General features: G+C 34.7%; 1 protein-coding gene across 4 annotated transcripts in view; it reads left to right on the forward strand.

Annotated features, from left to right (window-relative positions):
• Nucleotides 1-13922, forward strand: part of SSBP2 (single stranded DNA binding protein 2) — a 172786-nt gene that overhangs the window by 72926 nt on the left and 85938 nt on the right. For all 4 annotated transcript variants that reach the window (XM_070935784.1, XM_070935785.1, XM_070935786.1 and 1 more), the window contains exons 2-4: nucleotides 4884-4956; nucleotides 6940-7001; nucleotides 9501-9585. In XM_070935784.1, coding sequence (XP_070791885.1) covers nucleotides 4884-4956; nucleotides 6940-7001; nucleotides 9501-9585 — 220 coding nt within the window. The remainder of the gene's footprint in view (nucleotides 1-4883; nucleotides 4957-6939; nucleotides 7002-9500; nucleotides 9586-13922) is intronic.

Below are 13922 nucleotides of genomic sequence, written 5' to 3' on the forward strand. Positions count from 1 at the left end.
TATATACCTGCTTAGTAGGGCTTTTTGGCCCCCCCTAAGCGGTGTTCTATTTTATACAAAGTCAGCTTATTGCCCCCACAAACCGGGTCCTCATTTTACCTACCTCGAAAAGATGGAAGGCTGAGTCAACCTTGAGCCTGGTGAGATTTGAACTTGTAGTAATTGCAGGCAGCTGGTGTTACTTAACAGTGCTTTAGTCTGCTGCGTCACCAAGGCTCTTCAAGGCTATTCTTTTCTAGTCTCCTATTTTTTTTCTGCTTTATACTTTGTATATCTTTAGAGTTTAAAATGTGTATTAGTTTTTATTGTTGTAATTATAATCTTTAATAAAATTACTATTTAAGGATGGTAAGTGGAGCAACTTTTAGAAATATTTGGCTTTTATTTAAAATTAAACTGCAGTGCATAAACCATTATACTCCTGAAAATATTTTTTGAGCACTTATATAACAGCTTGGGTATGAACTCAAGCATGTATGTGCATTGTTGTGTAATATTGAGGTGTTTGTTTATGGAAATAAAGAATATATATATTCTAAGTTAAAGAATATATATATTTCAGCAGCATTTTAAAAATTATTTTTATTTATCTATGTTAGGTTAGATGCCAACATGATTCCATGCTGCTAACAGCCACGTAGATGTACATCAGGATACAATAATAACATTTTCAAGCCTTAAAATGACCTACTTTTTGTTACTGCTTTTGTTGGCTTGCTCACTTGGAATAAGTCGTAAATTGGCATGGTTGATTCAGGAACTACAGTATAACTCCTCAAGTTGGGTAGAATATAAAGAAACTTAAGTCCATGCTACCAAGCAAAGGTCTATACAGTACATAACACCAAGCTTAACTATACAATCCTAATGGATTAGTTTGACAAGTTGTAGTAAAAAATTGCAGGTTGTAGAATGATGATTTGCACTGCATTACCCAATAAAGTTCATGGGTGAGTGAGAATTTCAAACCATATCTAATTATTTTTCTGTGTGTATTTGAATACAAATGATTTTTTTTGTTGTTATTCCTAATTAATAATATCGAATTAGAGAACATGTCCAACTGAATCAGTGAACCTTGGCAAAATATGCAGTTGCAATCCAGAAAGAACCTCAACATAAAGATCAGCTTTAATGGAAAACAAAGTTTCTTATACCTGGGCTTTAAACTTAAACACTGTGCTTTTACTCTTCAGTACAATTTGGGCAGGGATCACAATAACTTTACAGCCACAAGGGTACAAAAGGGGAGAGGGCTTCCATAATTATTCCTGCTGTTCTAATACAAAATTATATTGTTCCATAGGGTTGTATTTTGCCCCAGAACACTTTCTGCATACCAGCTAAGCCATCCAGTGGATAAAGGCAACTTACCCCAATTCCCTCATTTACTTCCATATCAGTTTTAATCTATTCAATTGAATGAACTGTTGGAAAGAAATTATGCAAAAAGGCTCAAGACAGTGAGGTTTTTTTATCCTGGAGAGCTGAGGAGATGGATACAAATAAGAACTGTATGTATGGGAAAGCCATTTCCACAGATTATAATTAAATCCATGCAAAGAAAAATACCCATATTGTTACAATGCTACTATTCTAACAAGAAGTTGTGACAATAGTTTTAAAGGGGCATAATGCCTTCTTAAATCTGTTTAAGATTACATGGGAGACATCTGTTAAGAGATATTTGAACTGGTAAATGCTCAAAAATTGATGGATACTTCTTAAACTACTTTGGCCAGTGTGAATGATCCCAACCTTTCAAGATGAAGGGTTATTAGTAAATTTGTAGCAGAATTATTGCAGCTCTGTTTATAGAATATCTTTACTTATCCAGAAGGAAAAAAATTTAACTCTAAATTACACTTACAATAAAATATTGTAAATTTTATGGTAAATATTGTAAAGTGTCTTTTCTTATTGTAAATCATTACAAATACCACAAAACGGCATAAAATCCCATTAAGCTTTCTTTTCAAAGAAAGTCAAATTTTGCTAAGGGCTTCTGCTTTGTTCTTTCTACTGCTAGTTTATTTTACTATTTTAAAAAAATTCTAAATTTTAAACTATTACTTTTATTTATTTAGTGCTGATAACAGCTTTTTATCATTCATCATGGTTCTCTTTGGAAAAGACTTCTGTGTATATTTTTTTCCCTGATTTCCATTGTCAAGGGGAAATCTTTAAAGATAGAAGTAATCCCTCATGTAGTACAGCTATAAGTTACATTTGCTTAACTGCTTTTAATTACTGTCTGATTTTTAAAAAGGCAATAGATTATTTTGGATCCTTATAAAAGATTCATGCGATTACTTTAGTTATACAACTGTCATCCAGATTATTCTAATTTCTGTAAATAGTGAGAAAAATATAGTAGCTTTGTAGAGAATAGTTTGTTGTTATTCATTTTTGAAAAAAAGATGTGGGTGTCTCTTATTTGGTTATTACTTCTCTTTATTCTCTATATAGAACTTTATTTATTGTGTGTAACATAAGAAATCTTGGTTTATGTTTTGACAAGTTGCATTCCAAAAAAGCTACAACTTACCAATAGTATCTATCTTTTGGCATTTGCTAATGGCCAAATATCCCATGTCCCAATACTAAATGTGTGAAAGCCTTTAGTTCTTCCTTAAATTATAATGAGACATGTGAACATACCTACAAAATACCCTCTAGTTCAGAGGACTGTTGTTGTGCTAGATAGGAGTTGTCATTTTAAAGAAATAGGCAATCTTTGATAATTATGAAGAAGCCATGGAATGAAATTGCTACTAATGAAAGAAATTTAAATTTATATCAGTTACAATTATATTTTATACATTGTCATGAATTAGCAGGAAAGATTGGATATATAGAATAGCATCCAACTTCTAAATCTGAAGATTTCTTCTGTTCTTCACAAGATATAGACAGCTGAAGCATATTATCTTTTATAAATTCCATTTATACAATGCTGATGCATATTCTCTCTTTATAACATTAATCAGTTTACCTGCAGTATTTATCCCACAAATTGAAGCCAATTTAAGTTTATAGTGTTGCTATATTTACATTGTCTAAATTCTAAATGCCTGACTCAGTATAACATTTCATTTCACCCTATGTAGTTAAACATTTTGTCAATTTTTATAAAATTGGAATAGCCACTAAGTTTCCAGTTTGTTTTCATTGCAGGGTACTTTTATTATTAACAATTCCATGATAAGCCAACAGATATATCTTTCTTTTATCAGCCTACTGGGAATGCTTCAGTTACTGATTTTCTTCTGTAAAACAGCTATTTAAGGAAAATGAATCATGCACTGTCCTTCATATATGTGGAGGTATTAATAAGCTTCCATTTTTGGTTTGTTGTAAGCTGCAATTCTCCACTGTTCTTAGAATTTAACAGAGATGTAACATCTAGAAGTCAAATATATATCGTATCAAATAGTTATAGTATCACACTAATTTTTTTGTTTGATAATTATTTATTAATGAATATGACATTTCCCTGATTTCTATTGATAAAGTAAACTGCAGTTTAGAACAAAGTAGACATTCCTTCAAAAGTGTATATTTATATTTGTATGTGTATGTGTGTGCACGCGCGCCTACATACACATGTATGTATGTGTATTGTAATTTAATTTTTTATTAAAGATTTAATGCAATAGTAAAGGAATACAGATTAAACTCAAAAAAAGAAAATAAAATGTGCAAAAAACTAATAAAAAATAGAAAAAGAAGAAACGTAAAGAAAAAGTAAAGAAGTGACTTCTAGTTTTCAACAGAACAAGTAAAAAATTACAAATATTTCTTCTTCTATATGTAAAACCATACTGACAGACCACTATTGATTTTTCAATTCTAGAATTGACAAAAAGTATGTAAAGAGTTACCAGAGCTTTATAAAAACATATTTTATTTTAACCTTGATCAAGGAAGCCAACTTTATATTCCTTTCTTTTACTTCTATCAAATTTGATCTTTAACTCATTCACATATTACCTTTCTTTCATGAATATTTCTTCACGGCTTTAACAGACCTCTTTTGTAAATCCAGCTAAAAGTCATTATCTAAGTCTTACCTTGATTTATCTTTTGTATTTCTTCCTTTGTTTACACAGCCTCAACTTCTTTGTGTATCCAGTAAAAAGTCCCTATCAGGATCATTCTCCTGGCTGCATTCAAATGTAGTAAAAACTACTGGGACCTCTAAATTGAGGATTAAAAAATGAGCAGGCTGATACCTTATGGGCCTTTAAGATCGAAACAGGCAGGCATCTTGTTCATAACATGCTTGATAAAACAGATACTGCTTTTGGCTAAGCAACTAGGGCTAGTAGTTCCAGCAGGACTACTGGTAAAGTTATTTACTCATTGCAAACATGCAAAAAGTGAAATCATCCTATGATATCTTTAACACCATCAAACAACAAAACCTGCCTATCCCGGATCCATGGGAAGGACTTGATAGATGGATAAAAATACCACATGCAGACTAAATTTCTGGCTGCCTATGCGACCAACTGTAATAATAATGTGGTAAGAATTGAAAAGGCATCATGGTTAAAAATTTATTTATCAATGTTCTGTGCTGGTGTAATTACAGATACGGTAAATTGTTTACTGTAAGCATAGCTTGTATAGATAAATATAGATTAATAGTACCTGAACATTTCTCCAATTGGGATTTGTCCAAGATAATAAAATATTGACAGACTCTGCTTTTTGTATAAAAGCTTTTTAAGCTGTGCTAGGATTTTTGTCCATATATAATATTTTGGATGTAAAATAACATCTTTACTGCATTTTTCTCTATTTAATATATATTATAATCTATTCATTTTGGAATTATTAAATAATTAGAATTTTAATAAGTTTTCTTCTGTTTCCAGGTTAGCACTATATGTATATGAATATCTTCTCCATGTAGGAGCACAGAAGTCTGCACAGACATTTTTATCAGAGGTATGTTTTCTACTCTTTTCTTATTTTTGGGTTAATAGTCAACTTTTTATATTATAAATTATCAGTGATTCTATAGAGAATCATGGTAGTCTGACATATAGTATATAAATGTTTAGAAATGAAATTATTTGTTGTGATAATTTTTAAGGCCATAAAAATTGTAGCTATATTATTGATCTTGTTACATATCAAGTAACAAGCACTGGGCTTGACTGTTGTGGCCTGTCAGCCGCCGGCCCCTCCAGCAGCCAAATCAGATGTGGAGGCATGGGAATCAGGGTCAGCATCAAGGCAACCTGAGAGCTCCAAGGGGGAAGAGGGAATGGAACTGTCAGAGAGAGAGAGAGACAGAGGCAGAGCTTGGGCCGTCCATCATCCCTCAGATGGAGAGTCAACAGCCCCCAGGTCTGGAGGTGGCTGATGAAGAAGAGGAGCAACAGCTGGGTCCAGTGCCTGTGCGGATGCGCAGAAGGCAGAGAAGAGGAGAGCAGTAGATATCTGTGGGCCGAGCCTTGGGATGGAAGAGCCACTGCTGCTAGCGAAGTCCCACCCTAGCTCTGGGGATAAAAGGCAGGGGGTGGAGATGAATAGATGTGGCAGACAACTATTCATCTTCTTACTGGACAGACTTGTTAGCCTGTGGTGAGAGGGAAACTTTTTGCCGGGGCTGCTGGCGCTCCTAATAAAGGAATCATTAATTTAACTACAGAGGGTTTGTTGTGTTCGGGGAGCTGGGTCAGAACACTGAAACATTACTTATCACTGTCGTTATAATCTTATTTTAAGCCCAAACTAAACAGAAAAAATAAGGAGAGAGAGAGAGAGAGAGAGAGAGAGAGAGAGAGAGAGAGAGAGAGAGAGAGAGAGAAATAGCTAATTAATGTAAATCATTATTTTGACTCCCAAGCCCCAGATTTTTTCCAGGCTACTCCAATCTAAGATTGGAAATCTTGTGCTTTTTTCCAGCCTATTGCTATGTGTGGCACCTATACTAATAGTTGAAAAACACTATAATAGTCAATTTCATATAAAATGAAAATATTAGACCGCTGTTGCAAATTATTATCCAGAGCATCATATACTAGCCTTAATTTTACTTGCATAAACTCACTATATCACCATTTATAATTGTATAATTTTATTACTGATGTGGGTAAGAATTATACATATGTAGAAGCCACAATGTTGTTTTCCTTCCACATACGAAAGAAATGCTATGTCATTACTAACACAGTCATTGCATCCTTGAAATGAATGGTTATCTCCAAAGTGAGAAGTATGTGTGGCTTAATAATATATAAATTTATATCATTTTAAAGTATATGGGATGAATAACACAGCATTAATTTCTATGTGCATTCTAATGCAAATAGACTTTTGCTCATGCAACAGCTTTTCGTACTCTCCACTGTGATAGCTTGAATGTCACTATTATAAACAATAATATATTTGAGAAAAATAAAGTAGGTGAAATGTTTCTTACACTGCAAAAGTTATCCCATATGTGATATTTTCTTCTTTAGAAGTGTGGTTGTCTGGGATAAAAACAGTATAACACATGAGGGCAAACATAAAATGAGCCTGTCCAAATTTCTACAAAAACACACAGATTAAGCTGGCTGTACTTTCAGGCAGTGTAGAACAGTTGCCATAATTAGCAGATAAGGAAAAGCGTAAGAATCAATAGGAAGCTATTGGTGGATGGAGCCGAGTGTGTATTTTGCTCTGCATACTCATACTTAGTCTGTTTTTTTGAGTGTACAGGCATAGACAGAGCTATGCCTGTACACTCAAACTAACCTACTCCCTCAAACACAGAAGACAACACATATTCTGATATCAGCTTTTTAAACAGCTTTTTAAAATTGATCTGTGTTGATTTTAAAAGAGCTATCTTTGAATTCATTTTAGCTAAATGCTACCTTTGTTTTCATGTGAATCTATCTTGCCTAAAGAAATAATCGTCATTTGCATTGGTTTTAGATAAGATGGGAAAAAAACATCACATTGGGCGAACCCCCAGGATTCTTGCACTCTTGGTGGTGGTAAGTGTTTCAATTTACAAAGATTGTATTAGTTGTTAAAAGTATTATACTTGTACAAAATCTGATTTTTATCAAAGGTAATAAGAAATTTTGCTAACTAATTGGAAGACTAGTGTCAACCGCATTTAATATTGAACTGTCATTTCATTTCCTCAAAAAGATAAAATTAATTATGCAATTATTTCAGTTTAACCTTGCTCATTTTTCTTTCAGACGGATTGATACTCAAATTTTCCAGATCTTATGCTTTTCCCCTTTAGATGTTCCCATAGAACTACAAACATACACCTAAACTAGTTTGATGTGACAACTGCTTGTTAAGATTCTGCAGAAATGCCAGCACATATATATGTAAATTATTATTGTCAAAAACAAAGTAGGTTTCTGACTTCAGAGCTCTTTTATATTTGGGAGCATCTGGAATGCCAATCACTGGCTTCAAAATGATCAATGTGAAGAGGTGATTAAAGCCCCACCTAATTTATATGCACACGTTGTGCATAACTCTTGTTAAAAAAAAGGACAAGGGCTTTGATTGCCCAGTTATTTCCACCATTTTGAAGCCAGTGAATGTTGCTGTCAATACCCCTGTATGTGTACAAAGAAAAATTCTGTATATAGGAGCAACAGTATTAATTTTAGGGCAGGAGGAGATTATACATGCACATCCTTCTATGTGACATCTGCCACTGACACAAATGAGAAAATCCTTTGTGGAAGAAAAGAATAGGTCTGTGCATGTATAAGAAATGATTTAGAGGATATTATTCATGTAAGTGTAAGTACAGTTCTTGTATGATATTCATTAAAACAATTTCTTTAATTTTTCAGGCTTCCATCCCAGTATAAAAAATGATGTGGCTGCTTTAAGAATAATTTTAACTTTAACGATTGCCCTCTTTCAAGCAGTTGCATTTTTTTCAGATTCATGAAAAAAGAGAGAATGCTTTAATGTGTAGCATAGTAATAGATTGCTCATACTTGTACATCCTTTAGAGTTGCTGCTAATCATTTGTGAAACATGTACGGAAGAGACTTTGCTTTGGAAATATTCCTTGCCCAACCCTAATAAGATTAGCCAGTTTTTAGATGATAGATTTCAGAGCAAAACCTGATTTACCAGTGCCCAGATTTCAACATCAGACTCAGAAAAATAAATAGAATATATATGTTTAATTTCTATACTATTCATTATTTTCAAAAGCATATAATATTTATTACATAAGGAAAGGATTTAAGTTAGTTGTATTTTTTTTTATTAGATGGAAGGAGTCCCTAAATTAAGTGATCATCAGAGGATACCAGTGTTGTAGTCTAACTAGAAAGTTGGAAAAACAATCTTAGAAGAAAGCAATGCTATATTGTTGTCAAGAAATCTGCAGAGAAAATGTCTGACATTTCCAGAAGCAAATTTCAAGTCAAAAATAACAGGGTATTTTACCAATTAATGCAAAAGAAACTAAAACTAGAAATACGAGCTTAGGATAGATAGTCATTTTTAAATAGACATAATAGTATTTATAATTAATAAATATTTTTAATTTAAGAGACTTTTAGCTGTCATCTATCTCAGTGATGGCTAACCTTTTTGCCATCGTGTGCCGAAAGTGGGGGGAGCACAGGGGGTCGTGCGTGCGCGTGCCCACATCCATAATTCAATGGGCCCCATTCCCCGAACTCCCCTCACTTTTGGCACGCGATGGCCCGGTGGGCCCGGTTGGCCCATTTTTTCGCCCTCCCCAGGCTCCAGAGCCTTTCTAAGAGCCTGGGGAGGGCGAAAACGGCCTTCCCCACCCCCCTGGAGGCCCTCCGGAGGCCAGAAACAGCCTGTTTCCCGACTTCCAGTGGGCCTGGAAGGCCCGAAAGCAGCTGGCCAGTGGGCACATGTGCGGCAGACCTGAGCTAGGGCAACACTCACCTGCCCACCAATATGGCTCTGCGTGCACCTGTGGCACGCATGCCATAGGTTCGCCATCACGGATCAATGCTGCCTTCTCCCTTTCAGTCCCTTATATAAAAACAATCTCTCCTGGATCTTCAGAATGTAAAATTGTTTATGATTTTGTATGATGTTCTAAGGGTATAATGATAACAAAAATCAGTAAATTTCTAATGTTTTTAGACACGAATTGCTCATCTCAACTATTAAACAGTAGTTCTGGATTAAATATTGGTGGGGTTATTTTAAGTTTTTTTTTTAAAAAAAAAACAGATTTATTTGGTATTTAGATGCTTATCAGTTGCATGATCCTTGAATGTTTTCATTTTAACACAAATTAAATTATAGTATTAGGATATTTATCTGTATAACAGTCAATTAGGCTATCACTGTAATTATTCTTAAGTATGTGTAGTTTCAACAGAATGGGAATGCTGCATACATTTTGCTTTCAGAGTATGAAGAGGGTAATAAATAGTAATTACTATAATGTATGTGTATAGATGGGATATACCTGAAAAAATATAAATTACAAATTGGGCATTCTTTTTTATTTTTAGTGTGTTTTGGGATCTCTATTGTGCAGCTCCAGAAAGACGTGAAACATGTGAACACTCAAGTGAAGCTAAAGCCTTTCATGATTATGTAAGTTTTATGTTCATTGGTTACGTTTTGTCTCAGCTTTATTTGGAAATGATAACAGCTATGAATTTAGTAATTTTCAATGTGCTGGAAAAGCTATTGCTTCCAAATTTTTGTATTCCCTTGATAGGTAATGGAAATGAAACTAATATTAACCTTGTATGCAATACAAGAGTCTGTTTTATGTAGGTTAGCAAAGGTTCATCCTTAAGAGACATCAAGGTAACAGTCCTGTGGATAAAGTAAAAGAAGTCAAATTTTCAGTTAAATATGGGTAGTGTTGGTAAGAAAGAATGGAAAAGAGGATGTATAAGTAAGATGATATTAACTGCAACATATTGAAGACTAAAAAGTATCCAATTGTACTATTTACCACATAATTAATGGGGGAAATTGTTTAAGGAAAAATCAAGTTGAAGAAACAAAATTGTCTAGTAATCAGATGGTTTGGTTTGGTTTTGTAAATGTTTAGAAGTGGACTGGAAGTGGACAACTGGTAGATATTTTAACACAAATTTATATGAAATCAGTGGAAACACCTTGCATCTATTCCTTATAATAAATAGATCATCAGTATGAGAAATTTCTAATGAATAATATTGCTTTTGGGTTTAACATGAGATTATTGAAATACAACCTTTTGCTTTTCTTGGTAGTATTCTAAAGTAGATTGCTGAAAGCAAAAATACCAGGGCCTGTGTATTAGGTGTGATTGTAAGCAAGTATGTTTTAAGTTAACATTTATACCTGTAAAAAGCACTGTGCTATTGTAACTGTGTTACAATGTCAGTTTAGTGATAATCATGTGTAAAAATTCTAAATATGACTAAACTTACATTCAGATGTTTAATTATATCAGAAGTCAGTAATGTTTTGAGCCAATTGCATTCTTATAAATTTGAAATCATATTAGGAAGTTTTAACTATTTAACAGTTATCATGATAATTACCTTATTTTTCGGAGTATAAGACGCACCTTTTCCCCCCTAAAAGAGGCTGAAAATTTGGGTGCGTCTTATACTCCAAATGTAGCTTTTTCAAAGCTTTTTTTTCAGCCCTAACGTGGCACTAATGAGGTACTAGCGAGCGATCTTCCCAGCTTTGCCTGCTCCCTCCACTCTGTGCTTTAATGAGGCGCTAGCAAGTGAAGCGATCTCCATGCTTTGCTCCAACTCTCAGCTGTTCTTTAAAAGCTTTTTTTCAGCCCTAGCTAGGTGCTAGCCAAATGAACCAATCTCCCCCTGTGCTTTGCTTGCTTTTCTCATTGCTGCTTCCTGTCAGCTGTGCCTTAGAAGCTGTTTTTTATCCCCAAGCAGGGATAAAATACCAGCAAACTAATGTGCTGAAGTTGACCAGACTAAGGACACTAGCCAGATGAATACCTGGTAGGCAGATTTCTCCCCCCCCCCAATTTTCTCCCCAAAAACTAAGCTGCGTCTTATACTCCGGTGCGTCTTATACTCCGAAAAATACGGTATGACAAGTCACAACTAAAGCAAACTGATGATTCTGTTCCCTGTCACCCCACCCCACTGCTGGATTTTTCGTTCTTTCCCTTCCAAAGTCAGGGCGATTAGCATCCATTATTTTTATTTTCTAATGACTGAAGGTCAAATATGGTACAGAGAGGCATTCCTAGAAATAAAGATAGTGTGAAAATAAATTTGGCCATCATATTGCCTGTTTTTGAATTATAGATTCCTAAATGGAAAGTGCTGTCTTCTAGTTACAGATTCATAATCAGATGATTTGTTTAGTAAAAGAATTGGTTAAATGTATAACAGCAGGAATAGCTCACATAAATAATGTTGTCAAGTCTTACATTCCCTGTGATTCTTTTCCTGATTCCCATCCCAGCTTTAGCTATATATTGTTATTATGAAAGAGTATATTGTACAGCTGGACCTCTATGTTTAAGAAAGCAAGGGTGTTCAATATCAGTTTACTGAAGAAACAATCCTTTTCTAAGACCTGGTAGCACGTTGAGTAGCTTAATATTTTGATCGAATAACTCTTCTGAAACATAGTAATAATAGCTTTCGAAAAGGTCATTGTAACAGCAGGACATCACAAGAAAAAGGTACATAGTAAAGGCCCTAATACATTTAGATCTCGGCTAAAAGATCTTGGAATATATTCTAATTATAAATAATTAGGGCTCTACAGTGCTTCAGATTCAAATACAGGAGAACAAATATAGGAACTGGCTGCAGCTACTTAAAGCAGACATTTCTGGGATTGTTTTGAAATGCATCCAGAGTGCTGCATCCCATAAATCTTTATGAGCACCCCCAATCAGTATATAGAAATGTTCTCTTAACAATTTTGATCTAGCTTTTGGAAAGTTTCCCTATATGCGTAAATGTCTTTGTCACATCTTTTATAGTAGTGGAATGTTCGAAGAAACATTTACAGAACAGGTTTCTTAAAGAAGATTTTTGGAGTGTTCTGTGGTGTTTTACTTCAATATCTATTTATATATTACAGCCTGAGACAGAATTGTGAGCTATAGAAATATGCACACAGGCAATTGGAACCTTTTTTTTTTCTTCTGTTTAATCATGTCTGATTTTCAGGAACTGTGGACTTGCAGTTTTCCTGGTCAGGTTTTTCAGAAGTGTTTTGCAATTGCCTCCTTCCTAGGACTGAAAGAAAGTGACTGACCCAAGGTTACCCAGCTGGCTACATGCCTAAGATGGGACTAGAACTCATAGTCTCCCAGTTTCTAGCCTGATACCTTAACTATCACACAAAACTGACTCCCAGCAATTGAATAGTTATAGCAAGTAAATCTTTTTTAAAAAAGGGGTAAAATCTAAATTGCTTCAGGTTAAAGTACTCAGTGTTTCGGTCTTAGTCTAGACTGGGCGAATAATTTCATATAGGATGCTTCCAGTGGTCTTCCGAGTGCGCTTCAAGGTGCTGGTTCTCATCTTCAAAGCACTCCATGGCTTAGGACCCGGTTATTTACGAGACCACCTTCTGCCTCCGATAACCTCCCACCGGCCAACACGCTCCCACAGAGAGGGTCTCCTCAGGGTGCCGTCTGTCAGGCAATGTCGGCTGGCGACCCCCCGGGGAAGAGCCTTCTCTGTGGGGGCACCCGCCCTCTGGAATGAGCTACCCCCAGGGATACGACTAATCCCGGACCTCCGGACCTTCCGCCGGGCCCTGAAGACTTTTTTATTTCAGCAAGCCGGACTGGGTTAAAAATTTTAATTGGGTGAATTTTATGGGTAAGGGGTTTTAAATTGGAGAAGCCAAAGATAATTTAATTTTGTTTTAATTGTAATTTAATATTTGTATTGTGTGTTTTAATTTTGGCTGTTCACCGCCCCGAGTCCTTCGGGAGAGGGGGCGGTATAAAAATTTAATAAATAATAAATAATAATAATAATAATAAGATGGATGTGATTCCTTTGTAATTTTTCACAATCCAATTATGTGTGAAAACTGTTTTATCTTGACTGATGATCTGATTACATATATGCCAAAAGAGAAATATATGTTACAGAAATAATACTATAGATATAGTCATGTCAGGTATTCTTAACAAGCCAACAACTACATAATTTTAGGTAATCCTTTGACTATTGAGCATATTGTTAAAATTGAGCCTATGTATTTTAAAAGAAGCCATCATATTGCCTATGGAATAGGTTCATTCTGCCACAGTTTGACTCTTTAATGATATAAATCCAAAAAGAGTTCAGCAAAATCTTATTTCATTAATGGATAGGATTGTTAGCAAGATGAATAAAATTTTCCATTATGACTATTGCTTGATTAGTTTCCAGATTTTGAAATATACATTTATGTAGAATTTGTTTGAATTAGTTGTTAAATCAGTTAAGCCAATCTTGACTACTGATTAATTGGTTAGTCTTAATTATTACCTAGTGCTAGAAGTTTACAACTTAAACAAACCAAAACTCCCCTGCAAACAATAAATGTCCTTGGAATTGTTATACCAAGAGACATAGATTTTAAAGTCTATAGAAGTTCAAGGTCACTGACCAACCACTGCATCCAACAATATGTGAAATCAGATTGTTAGTTTCTGAACTTGTGGCCAGGATATAGGAATACTGTTAGATTGGCAGTTATAAAATCTCTGTAGGGATAGAAAGTTAAAATGCTCTGACCCAGCGGCCTGATGAATCCAATGACTTCTAGAATGCACACAAGGAATTTCTCACTTCATTTCTTCATAATAATGTTGAAATCCTAATCAAAGAACATGGAGACTGCCTACGTGGCTGACATTATCCATTCTAAGTCTTGTTCCCTCTAACAGAGCTAAATTGTCACTTTGGCTTATTAGAGAGTTGAGAGCAATG

Source organism: Pituophis catenifer, unplaced genomic scaffold (assembly GCF_029215685.1).
Source record: "Pituophis catenifer annectens isolate HBS135680 unplaced genomic scaffold, rPitCat1.0.hap2 SCAF_2, whole genome shotgun sequence".
Classification (NCBI taxonomy): domain Eukaryota; kingdom Metazoa; phylum Chordata; class Lepidosauria; order Squamata; family Colubridae; genus Pituophis; species Pituophis catenifer.